Source organism: Oncorhynchus nerka, linkage group LG14 (assembly GCF_034236695.1).
Source record: "Oncorhynchus nerka isolate Pitt River linkage group LG14, Oner_Uvic_2.0, whole genome shotgun sequence".
Lineage (NCBI taxonomy): Eukaryota > Metazoa > Chordata > Actinopteri > Salmoniformes > Salmonidae > Oncorhynchus > Oncorhynchus nerka.
In genome coordinates, this window is record NC_088409.1 from 48,323,578 (window position 1) to 48,345,362 (window position 21,785).

Sequence of the window (21,785 nt, forward strand, 5' to 3'; positions counted from 1 at the left end):
TTTCCTCTCTTCATCTCCCCGTTATTCATGAACTGATCTGCGATCTGCATAATCATCTAGATTTAGCCAAATGGGAGATGTTCTGTCATTCGTAGGAGGTTATCTAGCAAGTTTAGCAATTTTGCTCAATTTACTTTTGTTTGACTGCAATTGCAAAGTTGGTATTATTCGACAACGCTATAGCCTGCTCGGGGTGCACTCTGTGTGTGCTCTGTGTCGAGATGGCCTAGGCCTACTGCTGAATGAATTGAGGAACATGATTTTGCAATTCACAACAATGTCATTGGCGATCAAAGTTACTGTGTCATTACTAAATGTCAGTTTCACTTGCTGTGAAATCTTTAAATAGTGGCACAGCGGCAATCTTATTTTGTGAGAACCCTGGCATATCTTGGTTTTCAACTTGGTTTTGAATGGGAAACGGTTTCTGGCTCATTTAAATGTGGGACCAGGCTTGGGCTTCAGCTCACCAGGCTTGGGCCGGACCGGGATCGAACTTTCAGTTATGCTTCTGATGAGAACTCCATTCGGGTCTCGTGTGCAGTCTGGCCGTGTCAATTATGCGTGTGCTTTGAATTTGTGATGACTTTGTGTGAAGTAAATACGCTAGGCTAAAGGATTCTATGCAACAACCTGTTTGGATAATGTGCTATTCTATTTTTTGCCTATCTGCTGCTGCGCGTGTTGTGTATTTCGGGGAATTGCATTAGTGCGACATTGGGGGAAAGTGTTGTAATTTCCCTTTTTTTGGGAAATGTAAAGAGTGGGCCCAGGACAGTCCCGGGATCCCGGTTACCGATGTTAATCCCTAGTGTCATGAAGCCTAGCTCGGCATACAGCACAGTATTGCCCAATACTATGGACGGGAAAATGTACTGATACATAGTATTAGTCACAGTTTTTGTTAAACCCTGTCACCCCTGAACCCACACAGCAAGCCCTGGAGAACAGTGGGTTGAGCGTGGTTCAGTCCCAGATCAACGGAGTGGCCAGACAGACTCAGAGCCATGCCTCCGAGGGGGCTTTACCTGACAGTAAGAAGTTACCAGGCCAGGACAAAACCACCAAGAAGGAGAAGAAAAGTATCTTCAGAAAACCTGTACAGATGCCAGGTAGGGCATACCCCAAATAACATCCATGTGTGCTTGTGCATGTCACCGTCTCTCAGTTCCATTTCAACTCCATAAATGTACTTGCTCATTAAATGTCCATTGACCATAAACAGGTATATTGCACACAGTGCATTCGGAAAATATTCAGACCCCTTCCCTTTTTCCACATTGTGATATTAGCCTTATTCTAAAATGGGTTAAATAAAATGTTTTTCCTCATCAATACCCAATAATGACAAAGCGAAATTTAAATAATTGTTGAATAAGGCTGTAATATAACAAAATGTGGAAAAAGTCAAGGGGTCTGAATACTTTCCAAATGCGCTATATATTGAGAGTTTCAATTGATTCCCTGAATTTAAGTGTATTTGGTCTCAGCTCTGTGCCTGCTCATCTCATGTGGGACCAGTGTCGTATCCATGAGGGCACCCTATAACAAAACGTTTTGAAACATAACACAAAAATGAATGGTTGTTATTGGACAGATCCAGGTAGTCTCTCCCTGTTTCAGTCCATTTTCTTCCGTTTGATGCCTAGTAGAACACAACCCATGTCACCTATTTCTGTCCCCCCTTCCCCTAGGCTCCATCAGGGAGGAGAACGGCGTGCGGTGGCACAGCTGCCCTTACTGCAACAAGGAGTTCAAGAAGCCCAGCGACCTGGTGCGCCACATCCGCATCCATACACACGAGAAGCCCTTCAAGTGCAAGCAGTGCTTTCGCGCCTTTGCCGTCAAGAGCACCCTTACTGCCCACATGAAGACGCACACAGGCATCAAGGCCTTCGAGTGCCAGTGCTGCATGAAGTGCTTCTCCACGTCGGGAAGCAGGAAAGTCCACATGCGCCTACATACAGGTGAGTGATATTATTGTGTTGTTATTATGGAGTGATATTTTGATTGTATTCGTAGATACACATTTAGTTCCTGTTGGCACCTATACCACTCCATAATGGTCATGCATGTGACTGTGTTGTCAGGTTTGCAGGAAGGTTGCTTTTGTACATAATTCTGAATTTGTGATTAAGATTTATTATGATTAACGTTGGTGTCATAATCTGGTTTTGACGATTTAACTTGATTACATGGATTTATTAGACTTATAAGGGGGAAAAAGTCCTATTTTCTTTTATTAATTTGTCCTATTTGTCCTCTTGTTTTTTTGTGTATTAATTACAGTGCCTTCAGAAAATATTCACACCTCTTGACACAGCCTGAATTTAAAATGGATTAAATTGAGATTTTGTTTCACTGGTCTACAAACAATATATCCCATAATATCAAAGTTGAATTATGTTTAGAGATGTTTATACATTCATTAAAAGCTGAAATGTCTTCATTCAATAACTATTCAACCCCTTTGTTATGGAAAGCCTAAATAAGTTCAGGAGTAAAAATGTTAAATAATAAGTTGCATGGACTCTCTGTGTGCAATAATAGTGATTGACATGATTTTTGAATGACTACCTAATCTGTGTACCCCACACATACAATTATCAGGTTTCTTAGTTAGGGCTGTGGAGGCGACAAAATTTTGTCAGCCGGTGATTGTCAAGCAAATAACTGTCGGTCTCACGGTAATTGACCGTTAATTAACATAAACACATTCAGCATCTCCTGGCTTCCACACAGCCTACAAGCCACTGATGCAGCCCTTTTGATCATCTACATTTTAAAAAGTCTAATAAATCCATGTAATATAGCCTACACCTTCACAATAAATACATTATTTATTTTAGACAGGTCTAAAGAAACATGATATGAAGAAAATGTAGTTTATTTCAAAAGAAAAGGACGGCATACTTTGAGATGTCCTTACGTTAGATCCTGATCTGGCTATGCCATGTGGCTGTGGGCTACACTCGTTCATTTAGCAGACAAGATTTGCTTTGAATTCTTTGTCATTATTTTATAGTGTGAAGAATCTAATTAAACAAAGCTGAATAAAATAGCTATTCTGTGTTGAGCAGTTAACAAAGAGATACGGGTAGGTACTCCTATATACTTAATTTAGAGTTATTAATTCAACTTTAGTTGTTCTACAGACGTTGGGCTATATGTGTTGATGTTAATACATTGTAAGGCTGCGTGATGTGACTAATGATGATTTGAAAAAACTAGTTTGAAAGGAATGAGCTCTGCTTTGTTTTTTTAGCGCAGGCCGTACACGCCCTCAGTCTCTCATTCAAAATTTGAGAAGCACTTGATAATGTCTTTGTGTGGCCATAATGCACCCTAAAAAAATCCCTGCCCTTTGCGGCCCTTCTCCCTGAGTGCTGCCTGCTCCGAATCACCTCTCACTCACACGGCTCTCCATCACGTGATCGGGTCGTTCTCACAGACTACAAGTGAAGACAGACACATCGGGGACGCAACTGCGCACGTTCTTATCCAATTCCGAGATGCATATTGAAGATATTGGAAGAACTGTCCACATTTACAGTACCAGTCAAAAGTTGACACATTGAAGGGTTTTTCTTTTGTTTTTACTATTTTCAACATTGTATAATAATAGTGAAGACATCAAAACTATGAAATAACACATGGAATCATGTTGTAACCAAAAAAGTGTTAAACAAATCAAAATAGTTTTGAGATTTTAGCTTCTTCAAAGTAGCCAAACTTTGCCTTGATGACAGCATTGCACACGTTTGGCATTCTCTCAACCAGCTTCACCTGGATTGTTTTTCCAACAGTCTTGAAGGAGTTCCTACATATGCTGAGCACTTGTTGGCAGCTTTTCCTTCACTCTGCGGTCCAACTTCTCCCAAACCATCTCAATTAGATTGAGGTCAGGTGATTGTGGAGGCCAAGTCATCTGATGCAGCACTCCATCACTTTTATTGGTCAAATAGCCCTTACACAGCCTGGAAGTGTGTTTTGGGTCATTGTCCTGTTGAAAAACAAATGATAGTCCCACTAAGCGCAAACCAGATGGGATGGCGTATCGCTGCAGAATGCTGTGGTAGCCATGCTGGTTAAGTGTGCTGTGATTTTTAAATAAATCACTGACATTGTCACCAGCAAAGCACCCCCACACCACCTTCTCCATGCTTCACGGTGGGAACCACACATGCGGAGATCATCAGTTCACCTACTCTACGTCTCACAACGACATGGGGGTTGCAAATTTGTGCTCGTAAGACCAAAGGACATATTTCCACTGGTCTAATGACCATTGATTGTGTTTCTTGGCCCAAGCAAGTCTCTTCCTCTTATTGGTGTCCTTTAATAGTGGTTTCTTTGCACCAATTCGAACATGAAGGGTTAACGCGGTCTCCTCTGAACAGTTGATGTTGAGATGTCTGTTACTTGAACTCTGTGAAGCATTTAATTGGGCTGCAATTTCTGAGGCTGGTAACTTTAATGAACTTATCCTCTGCAGCAGAGGTAACGCTGGGTCTTTCATTCCTGTGGCAGACCTCATGATAGCCAGTTTCATCATAGCTTGATGGTTTTTGCGAAGAAACGTTCAAAGTTCTTAAATTTTCCGGATTGACTGACCTTCATTTCTTAAAGGAATGATGGACTGTCGTTTCTCTTCGCTTATTTTAGCTGTTTTTTGCCATAATATGGACTTGGTCTTTCATCAAATAGGGCTATATTCTGTATACCACCCCTACCATGTCACAACACAACTGATCAAACACATTAAGAAGGAAAGAAATTCCACAAATTCATTTTTACAATGCATGAAGCTGGTTGAGAGAATGCCAGGAATGTGCAAACACTTTTTTTGGTTACTACATGATTCCATATGTGTTGTTTCATAGTTTCATAGTTTCTACCATGTAGACAATAGTAAAAAAACAAAAAAAAAACTTGAATGAGTAGCTGTGTCCAAACTTTTGTCTGTCAACAAGATGAGTAGACCTAACGAACAGCAAAAGCACTAGCCTATGTCAATCTACTATCCCCTATAAGACAAGTTGAACTATTCTGTGCGAGAAGTAAATATTCCATACATAGTCTGGGACAGTTTTGGGACACAATAGATCCCAAATTAATATAACCACTAGCATAAAAAAACTGTTTTACTCAATGAGGCTGAAGCAACAGATCAGAACGTTTAGCTTTAAATGTTGATAAGCTATTTGGCTATTTCTTCACATTATAAGCTCAGCAATGCGCACGCAGTTGTAGGCTATATGCGCAAATCTTCCATTAGCGGGGACATCACCATTATCAAATGCAAATGCAAATATGCATGTAATGCCTTTTTATTATAAAGGCAACATTTTTTTGTGGTGAAAATGATCTTCCCCAAAGTTGAAACTTGCATTGCTTATGTAAGGTTCTACACCCCATGCCAAGCAGATTAATGTGCTTCATTTTAAGTCACCTTAAAGTTATTTAAGTTATTTGGCCACTTTAGTTGTGATACAAACCTTATCAAAACATATAGGCCTATGGGCTAGGCTACATGAGGTGTGCGATTTTCATTAGAAAAAGTTGCACAAAAAAAGGCATTGTTTCTTGCCTTACGCTGGGGCATCATTCATAAGTGATAATATATCATTCACATGTGATATGCTAATATTGACACCCATCAGACTATTCTTGATTTAATCTTGTATTTACATATACTAAATAATATGTGTGTGGAATATGATTTAGAATGGACCATTATCATGCCCCAAAACAGGGGCATGGGAAAAAATATCTCTACAGTTAAATAACGAATGGAGGATTTTCTTGTGGTTAATTTTCATGCCAGCCAGGTAGGCTATACTCCTGTTGTAAAGATAAGCAATGTGCTTGATATTTGCTTAATATTAGGAAAGTTGAGAAATTAAAATAGTAGGCCTAGCCTATAGAAAGCTGATGGGATCCTCTTTTAATATAGGCCATCACTCTGTTTTCTCACGCAATTGCATAGCCTACAGAACTGTTGCGCAACATGAGCTCATGGGCTCTCATGAAGCGTTTGTTTCGATTAAATTTGCATTGATGTCAGAGTGATTAGAGGGACAATAGAGTGCTGAGTACCAGTCAGTTAGCAAGTTTGGCAGGCTGCTAATGACCATCAGCAGCATCAGAGCTTGGAGAAGCCTAATTACCGTGACTAAATGGTTATGTGGGATTTGACTGCCTTCATGACTCGAGACCACCGGTGTGGAGATAATACAGTCACCGCAACAGCCCTACTCTTAGTCGATCAGTGGCCATGCACGCCTCCAACTCAAATCATCAAGTTTGCGGACGACACTACAGTGGTAGGCTTGATTACCAACAACGACGAGACGGCCTACAGGGAGGAGGTGAGGGCCCTCGGAGTGTGGTGTCAGGAAAATAAGTTAAGTGTCTCGGCGTACACATCACGGACAAACTGAATTGGTTCACCCACACAGACAGTCGTGAAGAAGGCGCAGCAGCGCCTCTTCAACCTCAGGACGCTGAAGAAATTTGGCTTGTCACCAAAAGCACTCACAAACTTATACAGATGCACAATCGAGAGCGTCCTGTCGGGCTGTATCACCGCCTGATACGGCAATTGCTCCGCCCACAACCGTAAGGCTCTCCAGAGGGTAGTGATGTCTGCACAACGCATCCCCGGGGGCAAACTACCTGCCCTCCAGGACACCTACACCACCCGATGTCACAGGAAGGCCGTAAAGATCATCAAGGACAACAACCACCCGAGCCACTGCCTGTTCACCCCGCTATCATCCAGAAGGCGAGGTCAGTACAGGTGCATCAAAGCAGGGACCGAGAGACTGAAAAACAGCTTCTATCTCAAGGCCATCAGACTGTTAAACATCCACCACTAACATTGAGTGGCTGCTGCCAACACACTGACTCAACTCCAGACACTTTAATAATGGAAATTGATGTAAAATATCACTAGCCACTTTAAACAATGCTACTTAATGTTTACATACCCTACATTACTCATCTCATATGTATATGTATATACTGTACCCTATATCATCTACTGCATCTTTATGTAATACATGTATCACTAGCCACTTTAAACGATGCCACTTTGTCTACATACCCTACATTACTCATCTCATATGTATATACTGTACTCGATACCATCTACTGCATCTTGCCTATGCCGTTCTGTACCATCACTCATTCATATATCTTTATGTACATATTCTTTATCCCTTTACACTTGTGTGTATAAGGTAGTAGTTTTGGAATTGTTAGGTTAGATTACTCGTTGGTTATATTACTGCATTGTCGGAACTAGAAGCACAAGCATTTCGCTACACTCGCATTAACATCTGCTAACCATATGTATGTGACAAATAAATATGATTTGAAAAACAGATTCAGCCACAAAGACCAGGGAAGTTTTTCAATGCCTTGCAAAGAAGGGCACGTATTGGTCGATGGGTAAAAAAAAACAAAAAAGCATTTGATTATATAACCCTTTGAAGTTATTAATTACATGTTGAATGGTGTGTCACTACAAAGATAAAGGGATCAAAACAAACTTTATTTGCGCTGAATACAACAAGTGTAGACCTTACCGTGAAATGATTACTTACAACCCCTTAACCAACAGTGCAGTTCAAGAAGAGTTAAGAAATGTTTTACCAAATAAACTCAAGTAAAAAATAAAAAGTAACAGAATAAAATAACAATAACGAGGCTATATACAGGGGGTACCGATACCGTGCCAGTGTGCGGGGGTACAGGTTAGTTGAGGTCATTTGTACATGTAGGGGTGAAGTGACTATGCATAGATAATAAACAGCGAGTAGCAGCAGTGTACAAAACAAATGGAGGGGAAGGGGGGGTGTCAATGTAAATAGTCTGGTGGCCATTTGATTAATTGATCAGCAGTCTTATGGCTTGGGGGTAGAAGCTTTTAACCTCATAGTCCGCCCCATCCCGTATGCGGTATCGTGACTACAGCCTCAAGCTCATTACCATAACGCAACGTTAGCGATTTCTAAAAATCGCAAATGAAATGAAATAAATATGCCTGCTCTCAAGCTTATCCTTTTCTTAACAACACTGTCATCTCAGATTTTCAAAATATGCTTTTGAACCAGAGAAAATCAATCATTTGTGTAAGAGTGTTGATAGCTAGCTTAGCATTTAGCGTAGCATTTAGCACGCAACATATTCACAAAAACCAGCAAAGGAATCAAATAAAATAATTTACCTTTGAAGAACTTCAGATGTTTCAATGAGGAGACTCTCAGTTACATACAGTGCCTTGCGAAAGTATTCGGCCCCCTTGAACTTTGCGACCTTTTGCCACATTTCAGGCTTCAAACATAAAGATATAAAACTGTATTTTTTTGTGAAGAATCAACTACAAGTGGGACACAATCATGAAGTGGAACGACATTTATTGGATATTTCAAACTTTTTTAACAAATCAAAAACTGAAAAATTGGGCGTGCAAAATTATTCAGCCCCCTTAAGTTAATACTTTGTAGCGCCACCTTTTGCTGCGATTACAGCTGTAAGTCGCTTAGGGTATGTCTCTATCAGTTTTGCATCGAGAAAACAGCTCGAGCTCAGTGAGGTTGGATGGAGAGCATTTGTGAACAGCAGTTTTCAGTTCTTTCCACAGATTCTCGATTGGATTCAGGTCTGGACTTTGACTTGTCCATTCTAACACCTGGATATGTTTATTTTTGAACCATTCCATTGTAGATTTTGCTTTATGTTTTGGATCATTCTCTTGTTGGAAGACAAATCTCCCTCCCAGTCTCAGGTCTTTTGCAGACTCCATCAGGTTTTCTTCCAGAATGGTCCTGTATTTGGCTCCATCCATCTTCCCATCAATTTTAACCATCTTCCCTGTCCCTGCTGAAGAAAAGCAGGCCCAAACCATGATGCTGCCACCACCACCATGTTTGACAGTGGGGATGGTGTGTTCAGGGTGATGAGCTGTGTTGCTTTTACGCCACACATAACGTTTTGCATTGTTGCCAAAAAGTTCAATTTTGGTTTCATCTGACCAGAGCACCTTCTTCCACATGTTTGGTGTGTCTCCCAGGTGGCTTGTGGCAAACTTTAAACAACACTTTTTATGGATATCTTTAAGAAATGGCTTTCTTCTTGCCACTCTTCCATAAAGGCCAGATTTGTGCAATATACAACTGATTGTTGTCCTATGGACAGAGTCTCCCACCTCAGCTGTAGATCTCTGCAGTTCATCCAGAGTGATCATGGGCCTCTTGGCTGCATCTCTGATCAGTCTTCTCCTTGTATGAGCTGAAAGTTTAGAGGGACGGCCAGGTCTTGGTAGATTTGCAGTGGTCTGATACTCCTTCCATTTCAATATTATTGCTTGCACAGTGCTCCTTGGAATGTTTAAAGCTTGGGAAATCTTTTTGTATCCAAATTTGGCTTTAAACTTCTTTATAACAGTATCTCTGACCTGCCTAGTGTGTCCCTTGTTCTTCATGATGCTCTCTGCGCTTTTAACGGACCTCTGAGACTATCACAGTGCAGGTGCATTTATACAGAGACTTGATTACACACAAGTGGATTGTATTTATCATCATTAGTCATTTAGGTCAACATTGGATCATTCAGAGATCCTAACTGAACTTCTGGAGAGAGTTTGCTGCACTGAAAGTAAAGGGGCTGAATAATTTTGCACGCCCAATTTTTCAGTTTTTGATTTGTTAAAAAAGTTTGAAATATCCAATAAATGTCGTTCCACTTCATGATTGTGTCCCACTTGTTGTTGATTCTTCACCAAAAATACAGTTTTATATCTTTATGTTTGAAGCCTGAAATGTGGCAAAAGGTCGCAAAGTTCAAGGGGGCCGAATACTTTCGCAAGGCACTGTAGCAGATGTCCAGTTTAGGACGTGTAGGACAAATCGCTCCGTTTTGTTACTATGCATTTGGCTACCGAAACTAACCGAAAATTCAGTCACCTACACGTCAAACTTTTTTCCGAATTAACTCCATAATATCGACTGAAACATGGCAAACGTTGTTTGAATCAATCCTCAAGGTGTTTTGTCATATATCTCTTCATTGAAATGCCGTTCGTGGAAGCATGCTTTCTTCTCAGAATCGCATGGAAAAATACCAGTAGCTGAGTTTTGCGCACCAATTTCCACGCAGGACACCGTGCGGACACTTGGCAATTGTAGTCTCTTATGGTCAATCTTCCAATGATATGCCTGCAAATACGTCACAATGCTCCAGACCCCTTGGGGAAACGATAGAAAGGGTCCGTTCATTCCTGTCGCATTCACAGCCATATAAGGAGATCATGGAAAACGTAGCTTCGGAAATCCTGTTCATTTCCTGGTTGCTGAAACATCTTGGTTTTGCCTGAAGGTTTTGTTCTAGGGCACTCACAGTGAAAATCTTTGCAGTTCTGGAAACGTCAGAGTGTTTTCTTTCCAAAGCTATCAATTCCATGCATAGTCGAGCATCTTTTCGTGACAAAATATTGCGCTTAAAACGGGCACGTCTTTTTATCCAAAAATGAAATACTGCCCCTAGAGTCCTATGAGGTTAAGGAGCCTTTTGGTCCTAGACTTGACGCTCTGGTACCGCTTGCCATACGGTAGCAGAGAAAACAGTCTATGACTTGGGTGACTGGAGTCTGACAATTTTATGGGCTTTCCTCTGACACCGCCTGTTACAGTTGAAGTTGGAAGTTTACATACACCTTAGCAAAATACATTTAAACTCAGTTTTTCACAATTCCTGACATTTAATCCTAGTAAAACTTCCCTGTCAGTTAGGATCACCACTTTATTTTAAGAATGTGAAATGTCAGAATAATAGTAGAGAGAATTATTTATTTAATCTTTTATTTATTTCATCACATTCCCAGTGGGTCAGAAGTTTACATACTCATTTAGTATTTGGTAGCATTGCCTTTAAATCGTTTAACTTGGGTTAAACGTTTCAGGTAGCCTTCCACAAGCTCCCCACAATAAGTTGGGTGAATTTTGGCCCATTCCTCCTGACAGAGCTGGTGTAACTGAGGTTTGTAGGCATCCTTGCTCGTACAGTTCTGCCCACAAATTTTCTATAGGATTGAGGTCAGGGCTTTGTGATGGCCACTCCAATACCTTGACATTGTTGTCCTTAAGCCATTTTGCCACAACTTTGGAAGTATGCTTGGGGTCATTGTCCATTTGGAAGACCCATTTGCGACCAAGCTTGAACTTCCTGACTGATGTCTTGAGATGTTGCTTCAATATATCCACATAATATTCCCATATCATGATGCCATCTATTTTGTGAAGTGCACCAGTCCCTCCTGCAGCAAAGCACCCCCACAACATGATGCTGCCACCCCCCGTGCTTCACGGTTGGGATGGTGTTCTTCGGCTTGCAAGCCTCCCCATTTTTCCTCCAAACTTAACAATGGTCATTATGGCCAAACAGTTATATATATTTTTTCATCAGACCAGAGGACATTTCTCCAAAAAGTACGATCTTTATCCCCATGTGCAGTTGCAAACCGTAGTCTGGCTTTTTAATGGCGGTTTTGGAGCAGTGGCTTCTTCCTTGCTGAGCGGCCTTTCGGGTTATGTCGAAATAGGACTCGTTTTACTCGTTCACCATAATTTGCAAATAAATTCATTAAAATCGTACAATGTGATTTTTCTGGATTTTTTCATTCTCATTTTGTCTGTCATAGTTGAAGTGTACCTATGATGAAAATTACAGGCCTCTCTCATCTTTTTAAGTGGGAGAACTTGCACAATTGGTGGCTGACTAAATACTTTTTTGCCCCACTGTATCTATACTCTCATATAAATACTTTAGTTTCCTCCAGCATCTTCACAAGGTATTTTGCTGTTGTTCTGGGATTGATTTGCACTTTTCGCACCAAATTACTTTAATCTCTAGGAGACAGAACTTGTCTCCTTCCTGAGCGGTATGACGGCTGCGTGGTCCCATGGTGTTTATACTTGTGTACTATTGTTTGTACAGATGAACGTGGTACCTTCAGGCATTTTGGAAATTGCTCCCAAGGATGAACCAGACTTGTGGAGGTCTACCATTTTTTTCCTGAGGTCTTGGCTGATTTTTTTGATTTTCCCATGATGTCAAGCAAAGAGACACTGAAGGTAGGCCTTGAGATACATCCACAGGTATACCTCCAATTGACTCATATGATGTCAATTAGCCTATAAGAAGCTTCTAAAGCCATTACATAATTTTCTGGAATTTTCCAAGCTGTTTAAAGGCACAGTCAACTTAGTGTATGTGAACTTCTGACTTCAACTGCATGTTGGTCCTGGATGGCAGGAAGCTTGGCCACAGTGTTGTACTGGGCCGTACGCACTACCTTCTGTAGCTCCTTACGGTCGGAGGCAGAGCAGTTGCCATACCAGGCGGTGATGCAACTGGTCTGGATGCTCTCGATGGTGCAGCTGTAGAACTTTTTGAGGATCTGGGGACCCATGCCAAATCTTTTCACTCCTAAGGGGGAATAGGTTTTGTCGTGCCCTCTTCATGGCTGTCTTGGTGTGTTTGGACCATGATAGTTCGTTGGTGGTGTGGACACCAAGGGACTTGAAACTCTCGACTCGCTTCACTACAGCCCCGTTAATGTTAATAGGGGCCTGTTCGGGCAGCCCGTAGTACACAATCAGCTACTTTGTCTTGCTCAAGTTGAGGGAGAGGTTGTTGTCCTGGCACCACACTGCCAGTTCTCTGACTTCCTCCCTATAGGATGTCTCATCGTTGTCAGTGATCAGGCCTACCACTGTTGTCGTCAACAAACTTAATGATGGTGTTGGAGTCATGTTTGGCACGCAGTCATGGGTGAACAGGGAGTACAGGAGGGGGTTGAGTACATACCCTGAGGGGCCCCAGTTTTGAGGATTAGCGTGGCAGACGTGTTGTTGCCTACCCTTAACACCTGGGGGTGGCCCGTCAGGAAGTCCAGGATCCAGTTGCAGAGGGAGGTGTTTAGTCCCAGGGTCCTTAACTTAGTGATGAGCTTCGTGGGCACTATGGTGTTGAACTCTGAGCTTTAGTCAATGAACATTATTCTCACATAGGTGTTCCTTTTATCCAGGTGGGAAAGGGCACTGTGAAGTGCGATTGAGATTGCGAAATCTGTGCATCTGTTGGGGCGTTATGGAAATTAGCGTGGGTCTAGGGTGTCCGTGATAATGGTGTTGATGTGAGCCATGACCAGCCTTTCAAAGCACTTCATGGCTACCGACGTGAGTGCTACGGGGCGGTAATAATTTACCTTTGCTTCTTTGGGCACAGGGACTTTGGTGGTCTGCTTGAAACATTTAGGTATTACAGACTCGGTCTGGGAGAAGGTGAAAATGTCAATCAAGACACTTGCCAGTTGGTCAGCGCATGTTTTGTGAGCACGTCCTGGTAATCCGTCTGGCCCCGCGGCTTTGTGAATGTTGACCTGTTTAAAGGTCTTGCTCACATCGGCCACCGAGAGTGTCATCACACAGTCATCCAGGATCCTTCCTAACTCAGATGCAGGAGAGGAAGGAAACTGCTCAGGGTTTTCACCATAAGGTCAATAGTTGACTAAAACAGTTAGAGTTTAATGGCTGTGATAGGAGAAAACTGAGGGTGGATCAACATTGTAGTTACTCCACAATACTAACCTAAATTACAGAGTGAAAAGAAGGAAGCCTGTACAGAATACACACATCCTGTATAAGGCACTAAAGTAAAACTGCAAGAAATGTGGCAAAGAAATGAACTTTATATCCTGAATACAAAGCGTTATGTTTGGGCAAATCCAACACAACACATTACTTAGTACCACTCTTCATATTTTCAAGCATGGTGGTGGCTGCATCATGTTATGGGTATGCTTGTCATCGGCAAGGACTAGGGAGTTTGTTTTTTAGGATAAAAAGAAACAGAATAGATCTAAGCACAGGCAAAATTTCCTCGAGGAAAACCTGGTTTAGTCAGCTTTCCAACTGTCACCTAAAACACAATATTAAATATACACTGGAGTTGCTTACCAAGACGACATTGAATGTTCCTGAGTGGCCTAGTTACAGTTTTGACTTAATTGGGCTTGAAAATTTATGGCAAGATTTGAAAATGTCTAGCAATGATCAACAACCAACTTGACAGCTCTTGAAGAATTTCAAAAGAATACATATAGAATGCAAATATTGTACAATTCAGGTGTGCAAAACTTAGAGACTCACCCAGAAAGACTCACAGCTGTAAACGGTGCCTAAGGTGACTGTAACGTGTATTGACTCAGGTGTTTGAATACTTATGTAAATTAGATATTTTTGTATTTCATTTTTAATAAATGTGTAAAAATTATGGGATATTGTGTGTAGATGGGTGAGGGATTTTTTTTTTTTATCAATTTTGAATTCATTCTCTAACACAACAAAATGTGGAATTAGTCAAGGGAATACAGTGAAAGCATTGTATAACCTGTCAGAAATATCTAGTTGATCAACTACTAGCCCATGTTAGCTAGCTAGATAGGTCAGTTAGGCTAACCAGTTATCAAAATCCTGTAGTTATCATGGCCAGATTACATTCCTAGAGGCCTCGATCCCCGGGGGGGCCCAATTGATTTTTTATTTTATTTTGTTGAGTCACTTCTATGAATATACAAGCTTTAAAACGCGCCCATTGCAAAAGGTGTAAGATTGCAGCAAATTTAAAATGGAAATATTTTCTCTACGCAAACGAGGTGTGTGAACAGTTTAAACTGTTTCGGGTCGTATGGGTTGCGAGGTAGGGGTTTATTACTACGCTGATAAATATCCATCCGGACCTTTGCCACCTAGGAAGACCAGACCTTTTCAAATAGTAGTTGAGCACCCCTGTTTTAGATTGAATGCACAGTGGTGCACCCAAGATATGATAAGCGTTAATCAGCCTAGTGTTGCCGGTGAACAGATAGTGTGATGTAAAGCTTTTGATACGCGGTTGTTTACAGAGGCGACGTTCGTGGTCCCCTTTCACTGATTGCAGTGATTTCACAGCCAAGATTAAGATGTCTGGGTGAATTATGTGGTGCTATGTAACACTTGGCCTTCCATAATTATTTAATTAACACACACACACACACAATTAACCCAGATGCCTCTAAACCCATGGCTTCATCTCTCATTTGCATGAAGATTTGATTACTGGTATGGCTTCGTCTTTTAGAATGTTGCCCTTTAACGTAGCCACGTACCCGTCTGTTGGTGTTAGAGTTGATTGATGCAAAGTCTGGATCCAGAATTCTAAATAATGACACGGGTCTGGGTCGGATCTAATATGATTGTCACAAGTCTCGGGTATGTGTAATTTTAACTGACGTGTCCGAAAGGGCCCGTACCGATACGAGTGCAACTGCTGCAGTCGAGAGAGACATTATATAATTTATGCTGCTGCTCCTGCTTTTCACGAGAGAGGATTGTGGCGCGTGTAGCTTGTTGTTGTAGGCAATCATATGTCATTAAAGCCGCAATAGTTTACAGTCATAGACCCTCCGTGAGTGGCAAAAGTTAGGCGATATCTAATCAAAAGAAGATGGAATGAAAATGACAGAATTAAAAGTTAAAGGAGAAGGATAGGCTACAATAACCAAGAGCCAACCGGTAGGGTGCTGCTTAATATTCCTCATGTAGTTGTTGTTATTTAGAAGTCTAGACATGGGAGGAATATGTCTTCTGAAATAGGATACTTGTTATTTGGCCATTGGTGAGGCTAGGGCTGGGTTATAAAACTACATGCTGTCCTTTTTTCTGGGGAGAGAACCATTGGAGATAATCACTGGAGAGAGCATCACTGAGGACAGGGGAGAATGACCATTTACCGCCCTCTTCGATAAACCTATTTTCCTCCCCCTGGTTTGCTTTGGGGCCTGTGTTAAAGAATAACATATATTGTTAACACTAGCTAACGAGACAGGCACTACGTAATCATATTTGATAATTAATAACCTAGCTATGGCAGCTATTAGTCTACTATAGTGCGAGTCGGCTTGTTGGTTGGTTGCTGTCTCTTGTCTCCCCCTCCCTGCTCCCTGTGTCACTCACTCACAGTATGGCCCTTCCCCTCCTGCTTAGAGCTGCACCTCTTTTGCGCTTTATCAGCTAGGGTTAATCAAGGACTTTTCTGCTGCTTCCATCACTCGGATCAGACCGTGTCTGGATCCGACCAGGTCTATACGGAACGGGTCATGAAAGCACACTTGTTTTCATGTGTAGCTGAGCTGTTATGAGTGTTTTGTGATTTAGTTCAAATTCAAGTTTATTTCATTTATTCACATGTCATACGATTAGATTCTGAATTACGTAATGCATGATATAAAAAAGAATATTAATTTAAGAAAAAACAACAACAATGCAACATTTAGGTTACTGTGGTTTAGTCATGCTTCCGAGTTTGTGCATATATTATGACAACATTTTGTTAGTTTTGGCAGCTGGAGTCAAGCCGAGTCTACGCCCCTTCGTCTGTGATTGGTTAACAGTAGGGATTCTTCAATAAAGTCTTTGTCATTCAAAGAGAGGCGACTTGTTTTCATGCAAAATTAAATTATTGGAAAATACTGCACCAAACATCTTAGCTTGATGTAAATTCGCGACTAAGATCTTTTCGGCAAAAACAAAAATGGATGACCGATTTCTTGTTATATTAATTCAGACTTTTTTGATGAATCGTATACTAGCTATGGCATTTCAAAATGGACAAACAGTACAAATTATGTATTTTTTTTCAAAAGAAGGTCTTTTAAGGGAGAATGCCAGCACGCTAGTTTGGTTCGGCTAGCCGAACTGAAGTATGCTGACAACTTAAAGGGGTTGGCGTTCCACAGGTTTCTTTTGATTTGATCTAATCTCTCATGAGACATTGGTACGTTAAATCGATTTCGGCCTACTCAATACGACACTATTTAAGTTTGTATTTTCTCTAGCTTGTCTCTTGATTAAACTGACATGAATACATTTCCATTTCAAAACTGATGCAGTTTGTTCTCGTTATTGTCTGAATTTAATTCTACATGCTAACTGAGGTTTATGTTCTTGTTGTCAGGTGTGCGTCCGTTCCCGTGCCCTCACTGTGACAAGATCTTCCGTACATCGGGCCACAGAAAAACACACATCGCCTCCCACTTCAAGAGCCTGCAGCAGAAGAAGCACAAGTTCCCACGCAAATCCCATAAAACCAAGGTGTCCAAGAGCAACATACCTCTGCCTGATATCCCCCTGCAAGAGCCCATACTTATCACGGACCTTGGTAACGCATGCATGCTCACTCGCTCCCTCACAAGCACGCACACACACGCACTTTGTTCATATTGTCCCCTCCTCCCCAGGTCTCATCCAATCCCAGAACCCTCGCCTGGCCTTTCAGACGTACCTGGAGATGGTGGACAATGATCGGCCATACAAGTGTCCCTGCTGTAACAAGGCCTATAAGAAATCCAGCCACCTCAAGCAGCACGTTAGGTACAGCTATCCGCTACACGTGTCACACACTCCCACAAGCATTTCGCTACACTTGCAATAACATCTGCTAACCATGCGTATGTGACCAATAAAATTAGATTTGATGCACACAGCAAATGTTTTACTGTCCTTGTGGGGGCCTAAAATTGATTTCCATTGAAAATCCTGGTCTAACCATAACCCTAAATCTAACCCCTAAGCCTAAAATAGCCTTTGTCTTCGACGGAAATGTCCCCACGAGGGAGAATTTACTTGTTTTACTATCCTAGTGGGGACTTTTGGGGATCTCTGGTACCCACAAGGATAGTAATACAAGCACACACACACACACTTAGTTTGTTTTCACATGTATTCCTTTTGAAATATCATCCTCTCTGAAGCAGCTGGCATTGCCGACATATACCAGTGAATGTATTTCTGATTGAGTGCATGGATATATAGTTGTGAGAGGAAGTTATATATTTAGCCTCAGTTTAGATCCTCTTGTACTTTGTCATTGGGGTGGCAGGTAGCGTAGTGGTTAAAGCATTGGGCCAGTAACCGAAAGGTTGCTTGATCGAATCCCTGAGCTGACAAGGTAAAAATCTGTTGTTCTGTACCTGAACAAGACAGTGTTCCTAGGCCGTCATAGTAACTAAGAATTTGTTCTAAACTGACTTGCCTAGTTAAATAAAATAGAAATTTAAAAAGAAAGTGGGATAAGCCTGTCAGACAGCTGCTGAGCTGCTGTTATCAATGGAGTTAAGAGTCCACCCCTGTGGCTTAGTGGCATTAGCTCCTCATTTGATGCTAGAGGGATGAGCTGGGATGAGCAGAGCATGGGGATGGACAAGGAGGCAGGGGGAGGAAGGCTCAGCACATGGCAGAGGGTTTGAGCCACTGGCAGATGGCTGGGTTAGAGTAGTATTTGTTTTCTTTCAAATACTTTGAGGGTTTTATTGAGCCTGCCAGGCAAACTCCATCAAGCACAGCTAAAGTAAACTAGATATACAGTTTAGTCGGAAGTTTACATACACTTAGGTTGGAGACGTTAGAACTCTTGTTTTTCAACCACTCCACAAATTTCTATAGTTTTGGCAAGTCAGTTAGGACATCTACTTTGTGCATGACACAAGCCATTTTCCAACAATTGTTTACAGACAGATTATTTCACTTCACTGTATCACAATTCTAGTGGGTCAGAAGTTTACATACACTAATTTGACTGTGCCTTTAAACAGCTTGAAAAATTCCAGAAAATGATGTCATGGCTTTAGAAGCTTCTGATAGGCTAATTGAGATCATTTGAGTCAATTGGAGGTGTATCTGTGGATGTATTTCAAGGCCTACCTTCAAACTCAGTGCCTCTTTGCTTTACATCATGGGAAAATCAAAAGAAATCAGCCAATTGTTGACCTCCACAAGTCTGGTTCATCCTTGGGAGCAATTTCCAAATGCCTGAAAGTACCACGTTCATCTGTACAAACAATAGTACGCAAGTATAAACACCTTGGGACCACGCAGCCGTCATAGCGCTCATGAAGGAGACACATTCTGTCTCCTAGAGATTAACGTACTTTGGTGCGAAAAGTGCAAATCAATCCCAGAACAACAGCAAAGGACCTTGTGAAGATGCTGGAGGAAACGGTACAAAAGTATCTTTTGTACAGTAAAATGAGTCCAATATCGACATAACCTGAAAGGCCGCTCAGCAAGGAAGAAGCCACTGCTCCAAAACCGCTATAAAAAAAGACAAAAGACAGACTACGGTTTGCAGCTACACATGGGGGGGACAAAGATTATACTTTTTTGAGAAATGTCCTCTGGTCTGATGAAAAAAAAAATAGAGCTGTTTGGCCATAATGACCATCGTTATGTTTGGAGGGAAAAGGGGAATGCTTGCAAGCCGAATCACGGGGGTGGCAGCATCATGTTGTAGGGGTGCTTTGCTGCAAGAGGGACTGGTGTACTTCACAAAATAGATGGCATCATGAGAAGGGAAATTACGTGGATATATATTGAAGCAACATTTCAAGACATCAGTCAGGAAGTTCAAGCTTGGTCTCAAATGGGTCTTCCAAATGGACAATGACCCCAAGCATACTTCCAAAGTTGTGGCAAAATGGCTTAAGGACAACAAACTCAAGGTATTGGAGTCACCATCACAAAGCCCTGACCTCAATCCTATAGAAAATTTGTGGGAAGAACTAAAAAAGCGTGTGCGAGCATGGAGGCCTACAAACCTGACTCAGTTACACCTTTACACTTAGGAGGAATGGGCCAAAATTCACTTCCCACAAAATCCACTTATTGTGCGAAGCTTGTGGAAGGCTACCTGAAACGTTTGACCCAAGTTAAGCAGTCGGCATGCTACCAAATACGGATTGAGTGTATGTGAACTTCTGACCCAATGGGAATGTGATGAAATAAGTAAAAGCTTAAATAAATAATTCTCTCTACTATTATTCTGACATTTCACATTCTTAAAATAAAGTGTTGATCCTAACTGACCTAAGACATGGACTTTTTTTTACAAGGATTAAGTATCAGGAATTGTGAAGAACTGAGTTTAAATGCATTTGGCTAAGGTGTATGTAAACTTCTGACTTCAACTGTACATAAGTACTTGGACACCCCTTCAAATCTGTGGATCCTTGCGCAAAAAGCCAAGCATCGGCTGGTGCGGTGTAAAGCTCTCCGCCACTGGACTAGAGTAGTGGAAACGCGTTCTCTGGAGTGATGAATCGCGCTTCGCAATCTTGAAGTCCGACGGACAAATCTGGGTTTAGCGGATGCCAGGAGAACACTACCTGCCCCAATGCATAGTGCCAACTATAAAGTTTGGTGGATGAGGAAAAATGGTCTGGACTAGGCCCCTTAGTTCCTGTAAAGGGAAATCTTAACGCTACAGCATACAATGATATTCTAGACGATTCTGTGCTTCCAACTTTGTGTCAACAGTTTGGGGAAGGCCCTTTCCTGTTTTTGTATGACAATTCCCTCGTGCACAAAGTGAGGACCGTACAGAAATGGTTTGTCGAGATCGGTGTGGAAGAACTTGACTGGCCTGCACAGAGCCCTAACCTCAACCCCATCAAACACCTTTGGGATGAATTGGAATGCCGACTGCGAGCCAGGCCTAATCGCCTAACATCAGTGCCCGACCTCACTTATGCTCCTGTGGCTGAATGGAAGCAAGTCCCCCGCAGCAATGTTCCAACATCTAATGGAAAGCCTTTCCCAGAAGAGTAGAGTCTGTTATAGCAGCAAAGGGGGGACCAACTCCATATGAATGCCTATTGTTTTGCAATTCGATGTTAAACGAACAGGTGTCCACATACTTTTAGTCATGTAGTGTAGTTCAAGTATAGAAAACAAATACTATTTGAGCCCAGGTCTGGCTAACGTCTGTGCTGTCTATGCCCTGTGGGCCTGGTTTATGATAAGACAGGCCAGGTAGAGAGGAACAAATGTACAGAGGGAAGAGATCTGATGGGATTTAGGTACAGAGAGGGGGAGAGAAAATATTCAGATATAGTGTGGGGCGGCAGGTAGCCTAGTGGATAAGAGCCAGTAACCATAACAGTAATTGCTCCTGTAAGTCACTCTGGATAAGAGTTTCTGCTAAATGACTAAAATGTGTGCCGGGCCATTTTATTTTCGTCTGGTTTAATCTCCAGGTTGTTGTCAGGAATAACGTGTAATGTCACAGTGGTGGATAAGTCTTATTTTTGTTTTCAGTAGCCTAAGTCATTAAAGGTCCATTAACTAGCAAATGTATTTGGAAAATGTCACCCTGCCATTTACCACAAGAAAAATCCCTCTAAAATGAGTATTGTATTCAGTTTCTGCCTTTTTTCTAAGGATGAGAAAAATGGGAGATTGAAGTTTAGGGCTCCAAGGAGTAATTTCCAGAGCAATATTCATTGATTCTCTCAAGATGTCTTTTTGCCCTTTGGGCTGACACATCGAATCTTCCCTTTTACTAAAATGTTTCTTCATTTTACTACTGTGAGGAAAAGAAAAGTAACAGCCTATATAATAAAGGTCACAGTCTCGATAAACGAGGAAACAAAAGTTAACCTTAATAACAACGTTGCCTTCGCTGCTCCACTCAGGATATCTGAGATTGATGTTCTGTATTCCCTAGTGTCTGTTTACCTCACACTATGACAGAGCCCAAGTCAAAACTCTGTCACATTATACTAATAAACGTGTTCCTCAGTCAGAGGGAATTTACTGCATACACCATGCACAATGTATAATGCTTACTGTTTTTTTAGGATTTGCAAATTAGAGACCCTTGACATTTATTCTTCCTAATTTGAG

General features: G+C 41.6%; 1 protein-coding gene across 3 annotated transcripts in view; it reads left to right on the forward strand.

Moving 5' to 3' along the window:
• Window positions 1-21,785, forward strand: part of LOC115141366 (zinc finger protein 236-like) — a 98,877-nt gene that overhangs the window by 21,456 nt on the left and 55,636 nt on the right. For all 3 annotated transcript variants that reach the window (XM_065000142.1, XM_029680155.2, XM_029680156.2), the window contains exons 9-12: window positions 935-1,112; window positions 1,695-1,967; window positions 17,062-17,265; window positions 17,345-17,477. In XM_065000142.1, the coding sequence (XP_064856214.1) occupies window positions 935-1,112; window positions 1,695-1,967; window positions 17,062-17,265; window positions 17,345-17,477 (788 nt within the window). The remainder of the gene's footprint in view (window positions 1-934; window positions 1,113-1,694; window positions 1,968-17,061; window positions 17,266-17,344; window positions 17,478-21,785) is intronic.